Source organism: Halichoerus grypus, chromosome 14, assembly GCF_964656455.1.
Source record: "Halichoerus grypus chromosome 14, mHalGry1.hap1.1, whole genome shotgun sequence".
In the NCBI taxonomy this organism is placed as follows: domain Eukaryota; kingdom Metazoa; phylum Chordata; class Mammalia; order Carnivora; family Phocidae; genus Halichoerus; species Halichoerus grypus.
Window position 1 is genome coordinate 56,462,225 of NC_135725.1, and position 25,083 is coordinate 56,487,307.

General features: G+C 45.4%; 2 protein-coding genes across 12 annotated transcripts in view; one reads left to right on the forward strand and one right to left on the reverse strand.

Annotated features, from left to right (window-relative positions):
- Positions 1–18,321, forward strand: part of ACO1 (aconitase 1) — a 31,682-nt gene extending 13,361 nt beyond the window's left edge. The window contains exons 10-20 of the mRNA XM_036065038.2: positions 76–235; positions 1,549–1,684; positions 2,320–2,404; positions 3,170–3,326; positions 4,502–4,626; positions 6,610–6,714; positions 7,439–7,581; positions 10,011–10,158; positions 14,456–14,578; positions 16,424–16,609; positions 17,492–18,321. Coding sequence (XP_035920931.1) covers positions 76–235; positions 1,549–1,684; positions 2,320–2,404; positions 3,170–3,326; positions 4,502–4,626; positions 6,610–6,714; positions 7,439–7,581; positions 10,011–10,158; positions 14,456–14,578; positions 16,424–16,609; positions 17,492–17,605 — 1,482 coding nt within the window. The 3' untranslated portion in view covers positions 17,606–18,321. The remainder of the gene's footprint in view (positions 1–75; positions 236–1,548; positions 1,685–2,319; positions 2,405–3,169; positions 3,327–4,501; positions 4,627–6,609; positions 6,715–7,438; positions 7,582–10,010; positions 10,159–14,455; positions 14,579–16,423; positions 16,610–17,491) is intronic.
- The window catches only part of RIGI (RNA sensor RIG-I), a 58,999-nt gene continuing 39,509 nt past the window's right edge, over positions 5,594–25,083 (reverse strand). For 3 of the 11 annotated variants that reach the window (XM_078061362.1, XM_078061363.1, XM_036065036.2), the window contains 2 exons: positions 24,790–24,933; positions 22,561–23,131 (listed from right to left, as the gene is read on the reverse strand). In XM_078061362.1, the coding sequence (XP_077917488.1) occupies positions 22,835–23,131; positions 24,790–24,933 (441 nt within the window). In that variant the 3' untranslated portion in view covers positions 22,561–22,834. Of the gene's footprint in view, positions 5,826–7,055; positions 7,150–13,520; positions 15,993–20,439; positions 20,797–21,395; positions 21,522–22,560; positions 23,132–24,789; positions 24,934–25,083 lie in introns of those variants that run through there. The other 8 variants (XR_013443719.1, XR_013443716.1, XR_013443721.1 and 5 more) reach the window with 8 other exon arrangements.

Sequence of the window (25,083 nt, forward strand, 5' to 3'; positions counted from 1 at the left end):
ATTTCTTTTCCTTCTAAAGTGAGACCATTTCACTGTGTTTTTTTTCTTCCATTTTTTTTTTTTTTCTTCCCATAGCAAGGGTTTAAAGGATTCCAGGTTGCTCTGGACCATCATAATGACCATAAGACGTTTATCTATAATAATAGCGAATTCACCCTCACTCATGGTTCGGTGGTCATCGCTGCCATTACCAGCTGCACAAACACCAGTAATCCATCTGTGATGTTAGGAGCAGGTGAGTGCATTTGAATTCCTCCCCCTGGTCATGTGGACATGTGGGTGGAAATCTTTCAAGACACGACCCTGGGGCTTACCTGAATCTACATGTAGTTCCCTGAACCTTGTCTTTTCCAGATGCAGAGATTTGTTGGTCCAGAAGTGTTTACACAGTAATGAGTGTTCAAAGCAAAGTATGTAAAGTAGAATATGTAATACATACTAGTCTTTAGAATTAACGTGGAAAATAAGTAGAAGAAAGCAAAAAAAAAAAAAAAAAATGAATTTCTGGTAAAGCTTAGAATCTTGTGTCAGACTATAGAAGAAAAAAAAAAACTGTTTTCATATCACAGATTAGTCCCTTTAAAACCCCTGATAGGCCTTTTTGTACACTGGACTTCAGTCTCTTAGAAGTATTGTAAGTGCATCTGAATTAGGGCACAGGGCACTGGCTCATAAAACTTACTTGGCTGTTACGCAATTCAGGTCAAGTAGTTAATATTTACATACCAAGTTTTATTAATAGAAGTCTCTTTAGTGTCCAGATTTTTTTTTATCATTGCCAAGAGTTCCTGTTGTGTCCACAGACCAGATACCATCGAAGAGTTCTTTCTTTATAAAGTGCACAAGTACATAAGGAAAACCTTCTTTGTCCAAGAATTCATCTGTTGATCCCTAAGCTTTTCTTGTCTGGAGCAAACAGGTTTCCTCAAGCCAAGTCACCAGCTTGTCTCTAGCTTTTTGTGCCTTTTTACCCCCACTCCTCATTTCTTTCCAAATTCTATGATACGTTGTTAAGAGAGCACCCAGTGTTTCTCTAATAGTCTCTGTATCTGCCAAAATTCCAGTGGCCTAGAGCTCTTGATTTTCTACTTTAAAAGAATACCTGGGGACTAGAATTTTACTCTAGACTGACTGCACTCCTCACCAACCAGTACACAGTTCATATCCTTTAAGAAAGGGCCCTACCAATTATAATTTTCATCCAAATAAAACGTAATTAGAAAGACTGCTTTCCCTCCCAAAGTTAAAATTTATTCTATAGTATATTCCTAAATGTTTTTAAGTTTATCTTTTGAAAAAAAAAAAAGAAGCCTATCTCTCTTCGTTTCCTTGACTAATTTTGAGTTTACTGCGTCCATGTAAATGACTGTGGGCCAGTGAGCTGTTGACTTGTGCTCGGCAGCAGAAAGAGCAGAAAGCACCACAAACGGGGCTTTGTCAGGCGGTGGCAGGCGACGCAGACCGAGGGGTCGGTCTCTTTCCTGAACCCGCCCGGGCACCTAGAGTGGGCAGCCACCCCACGCTGTGTCGGTGTTGACCATTTCACAGGCCTCTTAGCCAAGAAAGCTGTGAATGCTGGCCTGAACGTGAAGCCTTACATCAAAACCAGCCTGTCTCCTGGAAGCGGTGTGGTCACCTACTACCTGCGAGAGAGCGGGGTCATGCCGTATCTGTCCCAGCTTGGGTGAGGAGGAATTTTCTTTTACACCATCGCTCAGGTTGTATTTTATTCCACATGTGTCTCGCCGCGTCACCGTGTAACACACATCAGCTCATCTGATGCTATCTAATGAGTCTTGTCAGCCAGTGAGGAGACTTCAGCCCTTCCGTTCCCACGGAGTCGGGCCCTCCTGTGGACAGTTGTGCTGGTTGTTCATCAGACAAGGGCGCCCTTGAAGGGCAAAGCAGGGCTGAAATCAAGCCTGTGCTATGGTGTTGCGCTGCACCCTTCTGGAGGACGGGGTGCCTTTTCTCAATCGACAGAGGTTACGCAATGGGCTAGCGTTGGCTCAGCAACTGAGAGGCTGCTCTTTGGTATGAAAATAATCACTTACCGTGGCTAAAAATGTTTAAATTCCTTGGCATAAATGAGTCATTTGCTACCAAATACAATTTCTCCAGTTTCCCCACTATTCCTAATTTGGATGAGGAGGATTTTTTTTTTTTTACAACGCTCCTGAGAATGAAAGCTTCATAGGAACAGTACTACACTTATTCCACGTGCTGCCGGTCTCTTTAAGTTAGCGGTCTCTAGAACTGTCCTTGGCAGAGCGGCTCACTGAGACTCACTCTCCGCCTCGCTTCTCTTCCTGCGCCTAGGTTTGACGTGGTGGGCTACGGTTGCATGACCTGCATCGGCAACAGCGGGCCCTTACCTGAACCTGTGGTCGAAGCCATCACGCAGGTAATGGCCGAGGAGCCTGTGGGGCTTCGGAGCAGTTGGCTCTTTTCATATGATGTGTGCCTGGAATGCTGGTCGTCTCAGGAAGGCCCAGGGCAGCAGGCAATGTGTTTAGACATACAGTCTTTGGAGTCAAGCTAACCTGACTAGCAGTCTACCTTGTGCCTCAGTTTTCCCAGCTGTAAATTGGGGATGATGATAGGACCTGTTTCACAGAGTTGTGAGCACGGAGATGGACGTGAAGGCCTTGGAGCAGTGCCTGGCACACACGGGCTCTTGCACTACAGACGGCTCCAGGACTCTGTGTGCCTGGTCACCTGAAACCTGGCTCCAAGTCAGACACGTCTCCACGCAAACAGTGCAATCGAAACTACCTTGCATGGGCTTGATTTTTGGCCCATAAATTCTGTAGCGTTGAGAAGCACGATTTGGTTTGCCTGAATTACAGAACCGATGGAGGTCAGTGTGGCTTCCTTTAGCTTTCAACTGTTGGATTGTTCTCAGGCCCCAGGCGGCGAAGTCACCAGGATGCTGCCTTCTGACACACCTGGGATTTCCTCGGGAGCAGAAACCATGTCTCTCGGTGTCCTCTGACCCAGAGTGTCTCCCCAGGGACACCCATGTGTGCTTTTCTCCCTGCAGGCAGAGGACCAGGTGAAAGGGAGGTTAAAGAACTGCCCCCGTGATGGGAGAGTTCAGCAGGTGGTCTAAGACAAAAAGCCTGTGCCCCTTCTCCGTGTGACCTGATCTTTCTCTTGCCGGACTCAGGGAGACCTGGTCGCTGTCGGAGTACTCTCTGGGAACAGGAATTTTGAAGGTCGAGTCCACCCCAATACCCGGGCCAACTATTTAGCCTCTCCGCCCTTGGTGATAGCCTATGCGATTGCTGGGACCATCAGGATCAACTTTGAGAAAGAGCCACTGGGTAAGATGTCGTTTGTGTGGCTGCCCTTGTTTGTTTGTTTTCCAGTGAATTTGAAAATATTACTGGAGGAAAAGTAACCATTTTTGTTAATAAATAATGATACGTAGAGCTAACAAAGATGAGGAGAGTCTTTTCTTTTCTCCCCCATACACGGCGAAGACAGAACTGGAACAGACGAGAATCAACTAAGGACAAGGGACGACAAAAGGAAATTAATCTGCAAAGTCAGAGAGAGCGTGCTATTCTGGCTTCTTCCCCAGTTCTTCTCTTTCTAGCTCCTGCTTTTATCTAATGTGACGCACTGTTTTAACGTATCCTCTGTAGGAACATATCCCAGATAGTTCAACTTCCCCAAATCTGGAGAAATGATGCTTTGTGTCCTTCCCTCTGGAGGTCTTGCTGTGTCATCCTCAGTCGTTCTCAGTAGATTCAATACTATACAACAGCACCCCTTCAATTCACTTTTAGGAAAGCCCCACTAGAGCTATAGTTGATCCTCATGTGTGGATTCGATATTGGCAGATTTGCCTCTTCACTAAAATGTAGTTTAACCCCCAAATCAAGACTCGTCTTGCCTCCATGGTCATTTGCAGACACACACAGAGGGATGCAGGCTTCGTGTCACTCAACGTGCGCGTTCTCAGCTGCAGCCGCACGAGGCAGGGCTCTGCTTCTCCCCTCAGCTCTCATACTGTAAATACGTATCCTGTTCGTGCTCTGTGTAGTGCCATGTCTTTCCACATTTTTGTGGTTTTGGTGATTTCACTTTTTAAAATAGCCCCTAAGCGTAGTGCCCAAGTGCTGCCTAGCGCACGGACGCCCAAGAAGGCTGTGGGGTGCCCTGTGGGAGGCAGACTTCGTTCAGGCATGAGTCGTAGTGCTGTTGGCTGGGACTTTGGCATTAACGCATCAGCAGGATGTACTAGGGAAGGTGTCTTTAAGCTGAAGCACACGTGAAGCAAGATTACGTATTGACTGGGTGCCGAAAACGTTGTGACTAGAGGCTGTCAGGAGCCTAACCCACATCCCTCAGCACCAGCGATTCACGCTTCACTACACAGCGTTTGCATGGACCTCACAGAACATTTCTACGGAGAATGGGATTTGACTGGATGGGATCATGAAAATGGGGGATTAAATGCAGTTTTTCTCCTTAATAAACTTGTTTTCCCCAGGGGTCAATGCAAAGGGACAACAGGTATTTCTGAAAGACATCTGGCCAACCAGAGACGAGATCCAGGCGGTGGAGCGTCAATACGTGATCCCTGGCATGTTTAAGGAGGTCTACCAGAAGATAGAGGTGAGGTCCCCACCCGCTCTGCCCTCATGCGTCCAGGGGACAGCCATTCCTTTGTGGCATCTCTGCAGACCCCGAGGCTGATGGCGGTGGAAACTAGAGAAAGTCACATTTCTTTCTTCAGATAACCAAGGAAGTGGTTCTCAGTCATTTTCTCCTGTGACTTACATTTTTACACACTCTACACTCCCCAGATGTTCCCAGATCTGGACAAGGTCCCAGATTTGGCAGCAGCCTCAAAAAGAGAGGCCTTGGGTTGTGTGTGATTCCTAGCCAGCTCGCCATAACCACCAGCCCCCCCCACCCCGAGTGTCACTGAGGTGGAGTTCATTGGTTGGATACACCTCTCAGAACTATTTGGATGCTTAAAAAAAATTTAAAAAGCCACTGAGGAAAAAGCACCAAACTATTAAAATAAATAAACCTTTCTGTGCATTTGACAAATAGGGAGAAAATGTGTGGGGGCTCAGTATCGTTTTCTGAGACCCTTAGATGTTATTCCTTTCTCTGCCCTCTGTGTTAGGCTGACCCAAGGAATGCTGACTGGGGCTTGGGTTTGAAATAAGAGAGCAGACTCTGGGGAAGAGGGTCAAATGGGGATCGTATTCATGCACCGTGCCCTCCCACAAGTTGCTCATCAGGAAGTGCTATGAGCAAGCTTGTTGGGCATTGGGTTAAATGCATTTCTCCAAAGGCTGAGGTCACGGCCCCGTGGAGACGGTCCAAGCTGACTTTAATGCATAGCAGTGGTCATTTGCTATCCAGTGTCCACATGACCTGGACGTCTACTTCCACCAATCTTCAGAGAGTAAATGATTTCCCCTTTGGTACAATCTGAATTACTGTTTCCTAAGTTATATTATGTATATGGATTACTTATCTATTGCTGTACAACAAATTATCCCAAAACTTAGAAACACCATTTATTATCTCATGATTCCTGTGGTTCAGAAATCCATGTATGGCTTACCTGGGTGCCTCTGCCTTCAGGCTCCAACCAAGGTGTCCTTTGGTGCTGCAGCTCATCTGAAGGCTCAGCTGGGGGAGGATCCACTTCCAAGGCCATTTGCATGGTTGTTGGCAGGATAATACGCCTCACAGGCTGTCGGACCGAGGGCCTCAGTTCCCTGCTGACAGTTCGCCAGAGGCCTCCCTCATTGCCTTGCTTGGGGATCTCTTCACAGCTCACAGCATGGTCCTGCCTTCCATCAGAGCAAGCAGGAAAGGGTGAGAGAGACAGAGGCAGTCTCTTTATAACCTGATCTTAGAAATGAGTCACTAGGTTCAGCCCACACTCAGCAGAAGACGACTGCTTAAGGGTGTGCATGCCAGGGAGGTGGGGGGCAGGTCCCTGGGGCCATCTTTGAGGCTGCTTATCACAGTGTATATGTATTTTTAAGTCATTGGGCATGACATTGTCTTAGTGTAAAGGAGCTCTTGTGTGTGACTAGAATAAGAACTGTTTTGGTTTTGGTTTTATTGAAGTATAGTTGACACCCAACATTACATTCGTATCAGGTGTACAGCATAGTGATCGGACAACTCTGTGCATCAGCCAGGTGTAGCTACCATCTGTCACCATTCAACACTATTACGATAGCATTGACTGAATTCCCTACGCTGTACCTTTCATCCCCGTGACTTACTCATTCCGTAACTGGAAGTCTGTACCTCCCCCTCCCCTGTACCCCTTTTTGCCCATCCTCGCACCTCCCCTCCCCTCTGGCAACCATCAGTTAGTTCTCTGTGATTATGGATCTGTTCCTGCTTTGTTTGTTCATTTTGTTTTTGAGATTCCACATATCAAGGAAGTCATGGTATCTGTCTTTGTCTGACTATTTCACTTGGCGTACCTGGAGGGTATTATGTTAAGAATGGTTTTTATTGTACTCTTAGAATATATAGTTTCTGCTTGCATGTCAAACTTCCCTTAGAGTGGAATGTGATTAGATTTGCTTTTCTTTCTTTTATCTTTTTGTTTGTAAGACCGTGAATGAAAGGTGGAATGCCTTAGCAGCCCCATCGGACAAGCTGTATTGCTGGAATCCCAAATCTACATACATTAAGTCACCACCATTCTTTGAAAACCTGGTATGACTTTTTTATTTTTAACAAAATAAGTTTTTCAAAATGTTTCTTTCCTTATAGAATCTACTTGATTACCCTTTACCCTTGCTTTGACTACGCATTCCACTGAAACCTTTACAAACCCAAGCAGACAATACTGGGGAGACTTCTAAGAAGCTGGGGTATTTGGTTCTCGTGGGCCTACAGTGTGTCTGTCCAGGGGTTCTGTGTGGCTGTGCAGAGACGCCCTGGCCATCCCGTACCACCTGGACATAGAAAAGTCTGAGGGATCGACTGTCCAAACAAAACATCCCCGGGCCTGCTATATTTAAACCTTATACTCAAAAAAACAAGGGAAATCTTACCTATAACTGACGATCAAGGAGTCCATGCTCTCCTGGGTGGGAAGAGGAGGGGAGTGGAAGTTAGGATTCTAGCTGTCCTCAGCATCTGAGTTCCCTGGATGTGGGGACAGAGAAGGTCATTTGCAGCTGTATCGCTATTGCTTTTGAGGGAATAGTCCCAATACTTTGCCTCCCTGCAGGGGTGGGATGTGAATGTTTTGAGTAAATTCACCTTACTTTTCTAAGCACCCCTGATAAAACCAAAAAACCTAGAATTTTCTGTGCAGCGATGTACAGCTGTCATCTGGTTTGGGTCCACAGTGCACTGTGGAAACTGTTCAGACTCCCTGGTGACTTGCTGGAGAAAACCTGAGTCGTCACTAACTTGCTGTATTCTCTGCTAGACTTTGGATATCCAGCCCCCTAAATCTATAGTGGATGCCTACGTGCTGTTAAATTTGGGGGATTCCGTAACAACAGACCACATCTCTCCGGCTGGAAATATTGCAAGAAACAGCCCTGCTGCTCGCTACTTAACTAACAGAGGGTAAGTTTGAGTGAGGGGAAGAAAGACTAAAAGGCAAAAATGGAGTGAATGAGGCTAGTATTTCTTTTCACATGTTGTCTTTTCAATCAGACTGATTTTTCAGTGAACCCTGAGGCTTGAAAACCAGTCACCCTATCTGTTTGCTGCTTTCCAGCTTCCTTGGGAGATTCTGTCAGCAAGGAAACCCCAGCAGAGGGGATCTTCCTTCTGCGCGTGTCCCCAGTAGAGTCCAGGCTCTGCTCTCAGCCTGCGGCGCACTTGGCAGGGGTGTCCCTTGCCCTGCGATGCCGCGTCCTGCCTGAGACACGTAGTGACTACGGATTTGCCGCTGAGGCATCCATCGACCAGTCCTTCAGTCACAGACTGACTTTAATGGGTACTATACCAGTATTATCTACTGTCCTCTAATACGCCGAGAGTGATCGGAGTCCGTCTCAGATCTGACTTTCCATGAGAATCATCTGAGGAGATAAACATTCCTGTCTCCCGTCCGCACCTCCCGAATCAGCGTCTTCAGTGATGGGCCCAGAGCTAATCTAAGAACAAAATCCAACACCTTTTTCGTTCTTTCTTGCCTTCTTTCCTTTTTTTTTGTCAGTGGGAGAGGAAAATGGCCTTGGCCCCATCTCGCTTTCCTGGTGGCTAAGGTGTTTTCTTCACGCCTCCCCGTCCTACTGAGCCCCACTCAGTCTCTGCCTCCTCCTGGTGCATCCTATGGGACAGTCATGTTCAGAGCAAAAGTATGCCACGTTCCCCAGAGATAGGAGTGCTGTAAGTTTCAGAAGCTAGCCCACCTCTGGAGCAGGGGATGCACAGGAGTCTATCTCAAGATTTTTTTAACACGGGGCAACTGCTGTATTAAATGTACAGGGACTTCTTACACACAGACACATATGGCAAGATTCTAAAGGGATATGATTGTACTTCGAGTGGGAGTCATCGAGCGGAGAAGGGCAGGTGATATTTGAGAGGGGTCGGCGAATCCCTGCTCTTCCCCCTCCCCCAAGCCGCTCTGGCTACATCGGTGGCTGCCTGGCTTGTTGAATGTTCCAGGCAAGGGCAAATACCCTTCTGCCTGAGAGCCTTTGGTTGAGCTGGCTGTTTTTTCCTCGTGGATGCTCTTCCCCAAAATAGCTGTCTGGCTAACTCTCTTGCCGGTTCAAGTCTTCCTCCATGAGGTCACCCCCACTGGACTCCTGTTCTCCTCGCCTTGATCTACCTCTTTTTCCCCTCAGTTATTAACCACAATCTAGTAACACTTGTGTAAGATACTCATTTTCTTATTATGATTATTTCTTTGTCTCCACCTTTTAGAATGTAAGCCCTGCAAAGGCAGGGATCTCCATCTGTGTTGTTCCTTGATCTACCTCAAGCCCTGAGAACAGTTCTTGGCACATAGCTGGGGCTCAATAAAGAGTTGTTGAATGAATGAATGAATGAATGGGAGAAAAGGATTCACCAACAAACAGCAAAACAAAGCGGTTGAGGCTGGAGAAAGAAACTAAGAAAACAAGCAGTGATTTTTTTGATTGCTGATTGTTGACACTTTTGAGACATGGACTATATAGGGAATGGAATGAAAAGAAATATCATACCTTCCCAGAAAAGTGCACGTATCCCCAACATTCTGGATATAATTTCAGGAGTTTGTAGACACGCTCACCTGCTCCTAAAGCCTAAACTCTCTCAGTCTTCAGATCACATCTTACCGTGAGATCAGATTACCACTCACACACACCTCCTAGCATTTTAAGAAACAGCTCAGTGAGCTGACAGCTGTGTTAATTGTAAGATGTTCCTGCTATCACAAAGTGTCCTTTAACTGGAGCCCACAGACAAGATTTTTCCTTGATTTCAGGACCAGGAAGAGCTGTTCTGTTTCTTCGGCACTACTCTGATTTTTATCTTATGAAAAATGTAAATCATGTTGCCAGTCATATGTCTGCCCAATACATTGAGTTCTTGATGACTTGGGGACAAATTTATACCTCCTTCCAGGTGGTTTACAGAATGTATTTTGTGTTTCCCTCATTCTTGGCTCCACCTGACTGGCCCACACTGATTACTCTTTTGGTTTCCTTTTTCTTACCCATTTTGAATATTTTATCTTTTGTGAAGTTTTCTAGGCTACCCTACTGAATCAGTAAAATAAATACTCATTAGAGTTCCTCCTGGTTTTTCTACCCAGATTTATAAGACTAGAAGTTGATCCTGGGAGAATGCTGATTTCCCCCTTTCACTGCCCCACCTCTGACCTCTGAACTCTACCCTCAGCAGAAGATACAGAAACAGCTTTTCTGCCTTGGAGAGCGATGCTTAGTAGACTTAGAGGGATATCTAGGTCTATGGTTTTCTCTTTTCTTAATGGAAGCTAAGTTTAATCTTTTCTCCATTCACTAACCTAGCTCCTCTCCTGCTTGCATTATTAGCTTGACTCCACGAGAATTCAACTCCTATGGCTCCCGCCGAGGTAATGATGCCATCATGGCACGGGGGACGTTTGCCAACATTCGCTTATTAAACAAATTTTTGAACAAGCAGGCACCACAGACTATCCATCTGCCTTCTGGAGAAATTGTGAGTACTGTGTCTTTGTCAGGCTCTGGGTGGTTGGATATTTACACAGTCACCTTCCTTTGGGTCTCATTTTTTCTTCATAGCCCCATGCTACCTCTTGTTTCGAGAGAGTTCATCACGGATAGAGATGCCCTTTTAAGTTTTACAACTTTCTCTTCCTGCTTAGAGATTCTGCTTCGTGGTTTCCTGGGAGTTGAATTTACGAAGGCTCTGAGTGAAATGTGGTCAGTTCAGAGTATTTAAGGGGGAACTTCCAGGTTAAGATAGAGGATATTTATCAACAGGTGCTATTGTATGACTTTATGAACATTTAAGTCCCCATTCCACGAGAAGGAGGAACATAGAGGCCCGCGGAGGCCTGCCTGGGTCCTGACAGGAGCTCTTTGCAGTTGGCCTGTTACAGCGAACTGTTCATTCCCAGATGCCTTGGAGGGAGGGCCTGTGCTTTGAGTCCGACATACTGGCTGTGGAGCCTTCAGCAAGTTATTGCCCTCTCTGAGCCTGATTTTTCTGACCTGCGAAATAGGATATCCACCCTGTAAGGTTCTGAGGCTTAAGCTTAAATGGAAAGACATGTATACAACACAGAGCAGAGTATCTGGCGCATGTCATGGGTCCTCGGTGTTGCTTCCTTTCCCAGCAGACGCTGCAAAACTGCTTGAGAACTGTTTGTTACTTGAGAAATCACCCTCCTGACTTACTTAAAAATAATAACAGCTAGTATTTATATGGAATTTATTACATCCCATGTACTCTTCTAAGCTCTTTGCCTATATTGACTTATTTAATCCTCATAACAACCCTTTGAGGGAGGTACCATAATTGTCCATCTTTTAAGATAATAAAAATGGAGATTAAAACCCAGGGAGTCTGGGGACACCTGGGTGGCTCAGTCGGTGGAGCATCCGACTCTTGGTTTCAGCTTAGGTCGAGATCTTGGAGTCGTGAGATCGAGCCCCGCCAACAGTCTCTGCGCTAGGCCCGGAGTCTGCATAAGTTTCTTTCTCTTCCTCTGCCTCTCCCCCACCCCAAAATCAATCAATCAATCTTCAAAACAAAACCCAGGGAGTCTGGCTCCAACGTCAGTGCGGTTTATCACCACCCATACCACCTCACTTGTAACAGATTATATTTTGGTAAAGCAAACTCTTTATAGGTAATCACTGATCACCAGGACCCAACACAAAGTCAGCACCCAGTAGGTAGGTGTTCAGTGAAGAGCGGGGATGATAAACTATTAAAGATAGTTAGCTGGTAGAATGCCCAAGAGACAAGGGGAAAGATGTGCAGGATAGACACTGGGGGGCCTCCAGTGTACTGACTGTCACAGTGAACCTCACGAATTTACAAGCCCTGCCATGACATAGAACTTCTGGTCAGATGGTCAGAGCCTCATCTTAAATAGGAGACAGAATCAGAGATGCACAGACATTTGAGCCAAGCCTTGAACTTGAAAGATAGACCTAGACAAAGAATGGTGGGGAAGGGAAAGAAAACAGAGATAATGCAAAGAGTAGAAGAAAACGAAGAAAAGATTATCTTCTCAGAGTGGTGAAATGATTTTCTGTTGGCATAAAATAATCAAAGGACGAGAAAGGGCTCTTGATAAAAAATAGTAATTAAAAAAGAAAAGGCTGTTAACAAAAAAAAAAAAAGCCCCTAAAAAATTTTCACAGAAAAAGTTGATTAGTTGAGAAAATCTCTCAGAATATAGACCAGAAAGACAAAGGAAAAATTAGAGAGAAAATATAAGAAAATTAAAGACTGAAATGAGGAGGCTCAGCATCTGACTAAACAGAGATGCTAAGAAGAGAAGAAAGGAAATTATCCGGGAAGTAACACAAGGAAAATTCCCCGACTTCAAGATCCGACTCCACATGACATCCACTGAATACCCACATGATTATGGAAGACCAGCTCCAAATTGCATTGGTATGAAGTTAGGAACAGCAGAGATAAGGAGAAGATCTAGAAACTTCCAAAGGGGGAAAAACAGCTTCTGTGCAATGTGCTGGAGATCAGAAGTGCTCAAACCAACACTGGAAACTTAGACTGGCTTGCACCCCCAAATACCATGTCCCATGTTAAAGTAATAACACATTCAGATTCAAAAACTTTAAAAATACTCCTCGGTCCCTGTCTCAGGAAGCTACTTGGTGAATGCATTTTACCAAAATGAGGGAATAAGCTAAAAAAGGGGAAGTTGTAGGATCCAGGAAAAAGAAATGCAGGGAATTCCCAGGATGTTGGTGAAGGAAGATTCTTCCATTACAGGAATGCACCATCTCTAGAGAAGAATCAGTCCAAATTAGAAAAGGACTGAAGCTCCTGGAGAGAGATCTCTATGGAAAAGATTTTTAAATGACAGACTGCCTGATACATTTGAATGTGTTTAGAGAAGATGTGTACTTTAGGCAGAGTGTTTGGGGATTAATTGATGGGTAGTGACATAGAAACAGGTGAGTACACACACAAAAAGAAAATAATTAATTTCAGTGGAAATTTTTTTGATTACCAAGAAAAGGAATTCAGAGTACATTACCTGACTCAGCTATAAATAACATTCACATAGTCAATGTAGTGCAAACACCAAATATTGACTTACCCAAAACGTATGACATAATTATATTGGGAGGCTGGGGAGAGAACTAAATCCCTGGGGCGCCTGGGTGGCCCAGTCAGTTAAGCATCTGACTCTTGATTTCAGCTCAGATCATGATCTTGGGGTCCTGGGATCGAGCCCTGCATTGGGCTTTGCGCTCAGTGGGGAATCTGCTTCAGGATTCTCTCCCTCTCCTTCTGTCCCTCCTTCCACTCATGTATGCACTCTCTCTCTCTCAATTAAATAAATAAAATCTTTTTAAAAAGAGAGGGAGAACTAAATCCCCACTAAAGCAGGAAATTGATAGATAACAAAAATGGAGAAATAGAGAACTGGTAGTTTAAATATAATACTGGAGATACAGAGGAACAATAACGGAAGAAACAACCAAATTTTATGTCCTCTTTTTTTTTTTTTTTTAAGATTTTATTTATTTATTTGACAGAGAAAGAGCAGGAGAGCACAAGCAGGGGAGAGAGGCAGAGGGAAAGGGAGAAGCGGGCTCCCTGGTGAGCAAGGAGCCCGATGCAGGACTCAATCCCAAGACCCTGGGATCATGACCTGAGCTGAAGGCAGTCGCTTAACCAACTGAGCCACCCAGGTGCCCTGTCCTCATCTTTAGAAGAGAGGGAATGTGTAGGGAGCCGTTGCTTTATAAGCTCCCCAGATTTGGGTAACGCCATGTGGAGCTAACCACAGGCTCCATCAGCCCACCGAAATAGTAATGTGGGAAAGCTTACTTGAGAGGTTGATTACCCACCTTTTTAGAGCTTCTTTTGAAGGAAACCCTTTCTTGAGGGATTTTTTCTTTCTTTCTTTCTTTTTTTTTAACTTAAGTAGCCAGGAAGAACAATTGTTTCATATCACCAGCAATGATATCAAATGTCTTTGTGAAGTCTTGGCACAGAGAATATTCAGAATTCTTGTGAGAAACAAATGAAGCTGTTTGTGGAAGATGTTTCTCATATATACCAAAATACTAGTTAATCCTCTCCTGTCCAGTATTGATCTGTGCTTCCACCCGTGTTTCTACTGTCTCTGCCTTGACTTCCTTGTAGAAGGGTGACTGATACAAGTTTGCATTTTGGGGCGCCTGGGTGACCCAGAGTGTTAAGCAGCTGACTCTTAATTTTGGCTCAGGTCATGATCTCAGGGTCCTGGAATCGAGGCCTCCACCAGGCTCTGCACTCAGCGGGGAGTCTGCTTGAGGCTTCTCTCTCTCCCTCTGCCTCTCGCTATCTAAAATAAACAAATAAGTGTATGTATGTTTGCATTTTATATAATTTCAGAACGTGTCACCTTTGTGGTTGCTACCCTTCACAAGTGACCATCACTGAGTCTCTAGACTGAGTCAAAACCCAGGTTTAGGTGGGATTCTCTGTTTCCTAAGCTTTAAAATAGTTTAATCAATGGAAGAGGGGGAAAAATCTGATCGACTTTCTTTTTTTTCCCTTGATGCCTTAGGATTTGAATGTTTTTCTAAAACCAGGACAAAAACTAGGCATTTTAGTTAAAAGAACATAAAGTTCATTGGTAGGGGTGAATTGGAGATTTGTCACACAGGCCACTGATTGGCTGAGTTTTCTGTTGGCTCGGTGTTGACTTGGGCCCCTGAAGACCCTGTGCTTCTCACCAGGCCCCCGGCCTGTGTCCACACTCTGCTGCCTCCGTAAACCTTGCTTTTCTCTTCCTCAGCTTGACGTGTTCGACGCCTCTGAGCAGTACCAGCAGGCGGGCCTTCCCCTGATCGTTCTGGCCGGGAAAGAGTATGGCTCAGGCAGCTCCCGAGACTGGGCGGCCAAGGGCCCGTTCCTCCTGGTGAGTGTGACGGGGAGGGACCCCAGCAGGCAAGCTCAGCAAAGCATGTGATGTTTGTTCAGCTCCTGCTTCTTGGCGGATCTGCCTTTACCCCACTCAGTGAAGGGTAATCCAGAGTTGAACCGGTTCCTTAGATCAGATACTCCTATTCTGGGAACCATGGATCTTTGGGCGTGTCTGTGGAGCAGTTGGGAGGAGGGTCTGTGAAGTCTCTGAAATTATTTTCAAATGTGTGTATGTATGTCTTCTTTTTGTGGGGAAAAATGGCATGGTTTTCCTAATATTCAGGTTGAGGATGGGACATGTATTTCAGGCCGTTGTCCCAGGCGAGCCATAAGTCCGGACGCTGCTCCCGTGTTGTCCCTCAGGAGGTTCAGGGAAGGGTAAAAGTAAGGAGCTGGTGCTTTGGACAGACTTGGGGAGTGCACTTCAAGTGGCCTTTCACTGCCTCTGAGTCGGCTTATAGACTCTCAAGAGTAAAGGACGCTCTCTCTGGATGTAGACAGACAGCTCTTGAGAACCTGCGGCCATTTCAGGGCCTGAGCCGCTTGAGGCGTCCCCATGGAGGCGTCCCCATGGAGGCGTCCCCATGGAGGCGTCCCCATGGAGGGGCCGTGCAGGGAGCAGACGGTTCTTACCTCTGGAGCATCTCCTGGCCCCAAAAGCAGGGAAGAGTCCTGCTGCTCAGCCTGCATTCTCAGGGTAGGGAAAGATGACTCAGCTGGTGCCAATCTCAGGGATTTATGGTGCGAGCAAATTAAACCTTGGGAAACACCACATACGGTGATTACCACACGTCCAGTAAAGAAGGCGGGGTCTGGCAGGCAGCTGTAAATCTCTTTGAACATCACACCTATTGCTTTGTTTTGTTTTTTATCAAGCATATTGCTTTGTGGGGGGAACAAAAGATGTTCTTTGATTACTTGGTAATATATCAAAAGTCTGCCTTTTCTAGAAGCTGCGGAAAAGAACCAGAGAAATTACAGAGGAGGAGAGGGTTTTAGGGATGGGGCTGGGAGCCGGCAGTAGAAATGCAGCCAGTGGGGACCGCAAGAGCTGAAGGACGCCAAGAGAACTGGCACGCGAGGGGCCCCCTAGGCCCTAGGCTTCCGTACAGAATGGCCCCGAGTTCCGGCTGCCCCGGGCTGGGCCGCTCAGCAGCGCTGGGCTCTCCTCACAGCAGAGGGGGCTGGACGACTGGTTCTCAGCCCCGCACGGCCCTTACCCAGTGTAGGGACGTGCATCGGACGTGTTTACAGAGCTGCCACTCCCCCTCAGAGTGAACACATGTGCACACGGATCCATACAGAATATCTCCTGCTCTTGAAACAGGAATTGCAAAAGCAGCACATCATTTCCTTTCTCTGTAGTGTGTTCTGAAAGTTGCTTTTTCGGTTGTCTTTTGTGTCTGCACCTATTCAAGGGAAATAAAAGAAAAATTTATGTTGTTTTGCGGTGTGGCTTCCAGATATAATGGAAGTGCGCTAAGAGATGTTGTATCACAAAGCAGCTAAGTGTGTGGTCAAACTGCATGGGTTCACTTACCAGATACCACCACTGACCGTGTGGGTGAAGAGGGCACAATGGTAGCATCTCCCTCCGAGGGCTGGTGGAGGGTGGGATGAGAGAAGCCACTTTATTACGCTGCCTGTACATTGTAGGCAGTCAGTTCAGACCAGCTGCTGTGTTATTTATAACTAGAGTAACTGTTTATGTAAACAACTCATTGGTACTTACAAAGAATTTAGGTGTGAGAGGAGTTTTGACTGAAGAAGCCTTTTGTAAAGTTTCTGTGTATCTAAAGAAAATTGGAACTGTGTCCAAAGTACTGTCTTGGCTCCTCAGGGAATCAAAGCTGTCCTGGCTGAAAGTTACGAGCGCATTCACCGTAGTAACTTGGTGGGAATGGGGGTGATTCCCCTCGAATATCTCCCTGGGGAGACCGCAGACACCCTGGGACTCACAGGGCGGGAACGATACTCCATCATCATTCCAGAAAACCTCACACCACGAATGAAAGTGCAGGTCAAGGTAAGCCGGAGCCTCCCCATGCCAGGCCCAAGTAAACGGGACCGTGTGTTCATCATCAAACCCGCGAGAAGGAAATGAGTGGACTTGGGAAGGAAAACAGGCAGTCAGTAGGAGTGCGTTAGACCTGCGAGTTCTGCTGGCACCTGCTCTGCCTTCACAACACAGTGAGGGGGGGCACCTGTTGATGGATTACTTATTTCTGTTTACTCATGGAGTTACCATCAGTTCCTTTCTTACTCCCCAACCAGCCCCACTGTCTCCTCTGACTCCCAATCTCTCTTTAGCCCAGAAAAGAGTGTTAGAAGCTCGGAGACAGGACATTTTCACATGATCTAAAAAAAACACCTTTTTTATTATCAAAATGTGAACAGACACACCCCATTCCTGAGCCTCACCCCAGGCTCCAGGTTTTGATTAGCCAAAAGGTAAAAGTGACAGCTCCCGAGGTGAGGTGTGGCAAGGCAGGTACCCAGTGCCGAGGCCCCAGGTCAGCAGCTGGACCAGCTGCCTAGGGGACAACCTTAATGAGACTTCTGCCAACCCGCAGCTCCCAGAGAGGGTCTAGAAAATACCATCCCTAGCCTCACTAGTAGCTGCTGCCCCAAGAGACCTGGTCCTCAGGTGTCCGTCACCTCCATCATTTGTACCCCATGGTGCTTTACTGTGCAGAGGAGTCGGCTGGGGATCTTGTCCAAATGCAGCCCCGGATTCACTGGGCTGGGCTGGAGCGAGGGACGGCACGCCCCCCCAGTGCTGCTGGCTCTGCTGGTGTGCGGACCACGCTTTGAGGGGCAGCCCTGAGGGCGGGGGGGGGCATCCCTCCTCACACAGCTGCCTGGCCTCCTCCCCCACTGGTTCTCCTCTGCTTCTTTGTCATCACAGCTGGATACCGGGAAGACCTTCCAGGCCATCATGAGGTTCGACACGGACGTGGAGCTCACTTATTTCCACAACGGGGGCATCCTCAACTACATGATCCGCAAGATGGCCAAGTAGGTCAGCTGTGCTCGGAGCCCTGTGCTTGGAGCTGCGCCGGGGGAAGCGAAGCGCCACTAGCCCGCAGGGCCCTTGGTGCAGAGCATCCCCTGCGCGTGCCGGCCTCCCTGCATTGACGTAACTGGTGCCATTCCTCTGGGCACAGAATGCGCAGTTCCGACATCCTCTATTTTTGTGGATCTTTTTCTCTTTTTCTAGAATTTGGAAGCTAGAATGGTGGGAATGTCAGTAGTGCCAGAAAGAGAGAACTTGAGGTTGTCTATAAAGTCACTGATCACAGAATGTCGATTTTTCACTCTTGGCCTGTTAATGTTCAGCTGGACACAAATAAGTCTTCTCAGAAGGCATCCCCTGTCCTCGTTTCTGTTCCTCTCCGTTATCCTCTGCTCCTTGAGGGCCACTGGTCTTTGCATATTATACCCGTCTTAACTGACATGGTAGATAAAAATGTTCTCAAACCACAGCGGCGACTGTGATTCTCCCCTCTGCCTTTTTCCTTTGGAAGGAACGATCCAGACACCTTGTGGACAGGTCAGACACTGATGATGTACCTTTAGATGGATCAACACTAAAAAAAAATGTGATGTTTTCTCTTACTCTCCTCAAAACTTTTCCCCAGAAAATTCATTTGTCAAGAGGAGAACTTTGGAGGTGGTTTTGGAGAGAGACTTAGAACATTTGTAATTTGAGGAAGATTAAATCTATTTTCAAGGCAAGCTTGTTGACTTTGGAATTGAATTGTGTAATGTGTGTGAGGCTCTAGTCTGGGGATATTTCGAGCAGAGCGAGTCTCAGACTGCAGCATCGGGTGACCTTCAAGTTCTGCTTTTACAAGCACAGCTGTACCATACGGGGGGACGGGGAAGAGCTGAGGAACAGGATTCCTCTGCCCCGGTTGGGAGCAGACAGGAAGGTAGCGGTAGCAATAAGTAAGTATGGTGAGCAGGTCATCATTTTTTTATTTTTGTGTCCTGTAGTTAATCTGCTTATGTTCATCACTGACATCATTTTGGGGGCGCATGTCTTAGTCTGCTCCGGCTACCGTAACAAAATACCATAGACTGGGTAGCTCGAACATCAAAAATACATTTTCTCCTAGTTCTGGAGGCTAGAAGTCCAAGATCCAGTGTCTAGGCAATTCCTTTTCTGGTGAGAACTTTCTTCCTGGCTTGCAGCCAGCCACCCCCTTGCTGTGCCCTTACCTGTCTTTCCTTAATGCGTGTGTGAGGAGATGAGGCGCTGGCTCTCTGGAGCCATGTAAGGACACTGATTTTATCAGATCAGGGCCCCACTCTTACGACCTTATTTAACCTGAAACACTTCCTTAGAAGCCCTATCTCCAAAGAGACGCACTGGGGGTTAGGGCTTCAACACGAATTTTGGGGGAACGCAAAAAACATGCAGTTCCTAACAGGGTACCTTAGAGCTCACAGGTTGAAATGAATTTTAAAAATCTCAAATTTAGCACTCAGGGAGTATGGCCTGGACATCAGAACACCCAGGACTGAGTCCTGTTTCTACCTCTTCCAAGATGAGGGACAAGACAGGTTAGTGAGCATCCCTGCCCTTGAGGTTCCTGGGACCCAGCTTGTGTTCATAAAAAAAGATTACAAACAGAACCTTGTTGTATAAAAAAGCCTATGACCTTCAAATAAGGATCAGTCCTAACACAGAAACACAAAGAAGGGCTGAGAAAACAGACCTCTACCACCTTAGCTCTTCATTACTACACTTCTGGGGGGCTGTCTAGCTCCTCGCAGTCAGTGGTTATGTGGAGACAGAGATTCTTGTGGCCATAACTTCTAGTACGCTTCCGGACTCCTCTACCTCCAAATGCACCCTCCATCCTGTTCATTAATAAAATGTCTTGCCCAGTGTCACACCCTGGCCCATAACAAGACTGAATAAATAAACTCCTTAGGCCTAGTTTCTCAAGAAGGCACTAGTCCTCTCACTCCAAATGAAATGTTTGCTTCTTGCTCAAGGTGCCTGCCAGTCCTCTTCCTCTCCGTGGGAGTCTCATCTCCTTTGTTAACAGTTTTCTAAATCCATTACGCCTCCTAAGAAACCAAGCATTCTTTGGTGTGCACACTGTGTTAACCCAGACTTATTTTAGCACATGTGTCTTCGGCTCTGGGACAGCCATTAGTAGGTGAGAGTGGGCTCGGGGAAGGGTGTAGCAGTCATGATTCATAGTGTTATTAGAAGCACAACTCAAACTGGTTAAGCAAAAATGTTAATAATAACTGGCTCATAGAACTTGAAGAACAGAGGTGGCCACAGCCGTAGGCTTGACTGGATCTAGTGGCTCAAACTCAGGTTCCCTCCCTATCATTTCTCCTCTCGTCTTACCTCATTCTTTAGGGCTGCTCCATGTGCCTGGGGATATGGCCACCAGCAGCTCTGGGGTAAGTTAGTAGTTGTGATCTTAAGAGATTTATCTCCCAGTATTCTCTAAGCTAAAGTTGGGAGTTTCCAATCACCAAAATGAAGAACCATATTTTGGGCCCAGTTTCCCTTTCAAGGCTATGTGAGGACAGCGGAGCACCCGGCAGGGTTATGTAGAAGCAATGTAGACTTACTTCCGGAAAAACAGTAAGGTTCCCTGGCTGCTTTCTGAGGAAGCTGTCAAATGTCATGACCACAAACAGAATTTAACACCCAAGTAGTTTTTGTTCACCCAGACAGCCTAATTATCACAAAGATTATATAATTATAGCTGAGAGTTTTAATAGTTTTAATAATTTGCACCCCAAGAACGGAGGCCTGCATATTAAGTGCAGATTTGCTACGTGAAATGCGTACTTCTATTACGTGGTATGATACAAGAGTACCTGGTATGGTCCTGAAGTTAACATCATTCCGGTTTGGCTCTGGCTGTCTGTCTGTCCACGTCAGGGCTGCATACCTGCTGTGGTGCTTCCACAGGATGGGAGCGGTGTCCCATGAATAACAGGGTTCCAGGGTCAGCATGTTTGGGAACCACTGAGTTCAAGGGGTCTTGTTAGCACAGAACTGACACAGTGCCACACAATGACAGTTAAGGTGTGAATCACTCACTCATTTGAGGGGCGGGCTGGCAGCATTTGGTTCAGGAGCCTGTCTTGACCACAGAATGTTTTCGTCAGAGCATCTCACAGCGTGTGTGTTCCACAGGACTTGCTTGAGAAAATGCTGACCTGATGGTTTGTCTTTTAAAGTAATAATATCAGTTTTACCCTCTGAAACTAATAATACACTACAGGTTAACCAAATTGAATTTAAATTAAAAAAAAAATTTTTTTTTTAATTTTTTTAAAGAAATTCAAGTAGTAATATCAGTTGTAAGGACAGGAATCAGAGTTTACAGCCCTTATTACACAATCAGGCATTTGACCGAAGGCAGCTTCTCATTTCCGGTCAAAAACCCATCACCGTGTCAGCACTGGCAGGAACCATAGAGACACAAGGTCCTGCGGGTGTGTGATTGGTTGTGTCTAAACCACCTGAGAAACCTCACAAAGCACCCGTGGCTGGACACCCTGCCAGGATGTCCTGATGGGGGTGGGGCACGTGCCCATGAGAAAGACTCCCCACTTGGTTCTGACATACAGCTTTTGGCCGAGAAATCCAATGACCAGCATTTAGGCGTCAGTCAAGAGTTTGCCATTCTTAAAACGCTACCTACCAGGTTTTTTCACTCAGTCAATAGTAACCGAGTGCCTAACTCTGTTCCAGCCTCTATGCCTGGCCGTGGCTTGACTTGGGGCAAAAAATCCAATAAGGAAATTCTAAGATATTTTTGTTTCACCTTCAGTCTGCCTTCTGTTGGCTGAAGAGAGGACTATTCACCTTCATCCAAATTGGACACCATTTAGATACTTGAAAGAACTTTTCTCAAATCTCCAGTAGGTGTTTTAAACGTCCTATTAGAGTCCTTAAACAACAGCATCCAAAAAAGGCAATCATAGATAAAAAGAGACACTTGTGAGATTGTGATTTATATAATAAATACATATTTGACTTTCGTCCCCATTTCTGGCACTGAGCTCCTACAACCCTTGGAATTTCCTAAGTGACACAAGGGACAAAGGTGTCTCTTGTTATGCTAACGACATGACTTGGACTACACCTAAGGATGGGGCTGGCTGCCAGAACAACCAACTCTGATTCTAGGGCTGGCATTCTCAGTCCCACCCCCTGACAACTGGGGAGTGGAGCTGGAGGTTGAATCTATCACCAATGGCCAATGATTTGATCAGTCATGCTTATATAATGAAGCCGCCATAAAAACCCAAAGGACAGGGTTTGGAGAGCTTCTACCTGGTGAACAGGTGGAGATTTGGAGAGGACGTGGGAACTCCTTGTCCTTTCCCACACCTTGCCCTATGCATGTCTTCCATCTGGCTGTTCCTTAGTTATACCCTTTTCTAATAAACCGGTGATTAAGAAAATACAATGTTTCTCTGAGTTCTGTGAGCTACTCTAGCAGGTTAATCAAATTCAAGGAGGAGGTCATGGGAACCTCTGATCTATAGCCTGTCAGTGAGAGGCACAGGTGATTACCTGGATTTGCAACTGATGCCTGAAGTGGGATGGGGTGGGGCAGTCTTACAGGACTTAAGAACAATTTCAGTATATTAAGGGCAAAAGTCAGTTTATGGGGGCGCCTGGGAGGCTCAGTCGTTAAGCGTCTGCCTTCAGCTCAGGTCATGATCCCGGGGTCCTGGGATCCAGCCCCGCATCGGGCTCCCTGCTCCGTGGGGAGTCTGCTTCTCCCTCTCCCACTCCCCCTGCTTGTGTTCCCTCTCGCTGTGTCTCTGTCAAATGAATAAATAAAATCTTAAAAAAAAAAGTCAGTTTATGGTGGAAACACTTTCAACGTTTCGTTCGTTCATTCATTCATTCATTCCAGTGTGTACTGAGTGGCTACTGGGTGTACCCTGGCAGTCAGTTGTGAAAGGAAGGATAGGAAAAGAAGTTAAGGCTTTTTAATTTTTCCCAGGTACTTAGAGCTCCACTGGCCTACAGAGTATTAGTGCTGTGATTCACTTGTGCTTTACATATGTGATACAGTTCAAACTGCTGAAAACAATAAACAGGGTGAAGTTAAGTGACATACTCAGTTTGATACAAGCTTGGGTAAAGTATCTTCCCGGTGGTACACACAATCCATGACTGTACCCACTGGGGCTAATTTCTTCAGTCAAGGTCATCCATTCCCTGTAGCTAAAGACTGAGGTCCTGAGGTCATTCGGACATTTCTGTAGCATCAAAGGATCTCTTCTCAAAAGGAAAATCCTTCCACTTGGCATATAGTTTCTGAGCTCCAGTTGTAATATCCTCCACCACAAAGCTTTCTATTTTTATAACTGGAATCTCAAATGTCTTATACTTCACATGGATTCCCCAGTCAAGGCTGCAGTTCTGTCTGGCACAGAAGATCTTTGCTCTCTTCTCAAAATGCCCAAAGCTCTTTGGTTTGGGGTGTAATTTACTCACATAGCACTTCCTGAAAGCATCTCCAACCACAGTGTAATGGCAGTCCTACAGATGAAGGGATTGAATAACACACAAAACACAACATTAGAACTAGGACAGAACTGTGATTTTAAAAAACTCCACCACAATCTGAGATACAGAGCAGGTAGGATCCCACTTATTTTACAGATGGGGTAGGAAGGAAATATGCATTCACCTGAAGGCCAGACTAGAATCCATACAACTGGACTCCCCGTTACAAGGGTGGGGGTAGGGATGCAAGTGAGGTGACAGGGGCCGTCTCATGAAGAGGAGGACTAAGAAGTTTCCAGGCAACTGAGCTTCCGAAAATAGATATTCTTTATTAATTCAGAAACAAAAGGGGGTATTTGTTGAAGATCTCCAAAGCCTGAGTTCACCTGACAGACACAATCCAAAGGATACAGAGAACAACGAAGGGTCAATGTGGATCTGCAGAGGGTCACAGACTAATGTGTCCAGAAGCTCCACCTACAGCCAACTTGAGAGTCCCGAGAAAGGCCACTCTGTACAGAACAAATGCAGACCCAACATACCAGCCCCTCGGGAAAACAGTCACAGAGGGCCATTTCAATAGAAAAATCACTCAAATTGGAGCTGAAAGGACCTCTTCTAGCTAAAGAAGCAGATTCATAAAGGCATGGGAATTTGCTAGTACCACCCTTAATATTCCGCTTCTCGCTCAAACAGATGGACTGATTAGAGACTTCAGCTTTCCAAAGACCAAGGACAATCCTAATATCTCATCATCTGAACCAGTTTCCCCTCTATCAGCAGCAATGGAGTTACAGCCCATTTTTGTCTTTGGAGATTTTTCTATCCAAAATTTTTAAGAAAAAAAAAATAGAGAAAACTAACCGGCAGATGTTTTTAAAATAAGATATTTTGTTTTCATTATAAAAGTGATCCATATCCCAAAAGGAAAGTTTAGAAAACATAAAATAGTAGAGAGAAAAAATCATGGAGTCTCACTACAAAATAGTAATACATTTTAATATATTTCCTCTATAGTCTTTTTTTCTGGACAAAGATAATTTTTTGATGTTTTTGTTGTTGATGGTGATGGTGGTTTTGTCGCTATTATTTCACACTCCCAGCATATTTCACAGTCCATATTATTTCACAGTCCCAGCATATTTACAACCTTGTACCCTTGTTATTTTTTCTACTTCACCATTGTTTGTAAGAAGTTTTTCATTATACATAAGCTTCGTGATCATTTCGTTTAATAAACTTTACTTTGGAATTACTTTAGATTTATAGAAAAAGTGCAAAATTGTCCAGACATTTCCTGTATCCCCTTCACCCAGCTTCCCTGAATGCTAACATCTAACATACCACAGTGTATTTGTCAAAACTAAGAAATTAGGATTGGAACCTTACTGTTATCTACAGATTTTTACCACTTTTTCTAATTAATATTCTTTATCTGTTCTAGGATCTAACCCAGGATACCCCATTCATTTAGCATGACCATTATTTTTAGTGGCTACATAATATTTAATTAAGTAGCTTCTTCTTCTTCATTGTTAAGGGTTTCAAAACTCTTTTGGCTTTTTAAAATATCATGGCCATGATAACAACACAAATAATAATATTCTTACTATAAATATCTCACCAATAGAGAGTAAGCTGTGATTAGTGCTAAAAAATGACCCAGTGCTCTTTGCTCATAGGCTGCTTACCTCCACCACTCTGATGTCAGCTGTGTAACATGCAAAGCCCTTGCACTTCCGGCAGAGCAGCTTTTTATTATCCTTATCAGGTACAGGTTCTACTTTTCCTTGACTATCCCTGATTAATTTTTCTTTAATCTGTATCTGGAGAACCTACATGCAAAAACCCAAAAACCAAAAACAAAATCCACTTAGTCAGTATAACGGTGTAACTAGGAGGTATTTACGCACACGCACATACACCTGCACATACATGTTTATTATCATTCATTCATGTACAGCTTCCATGAGCATACAGTACCT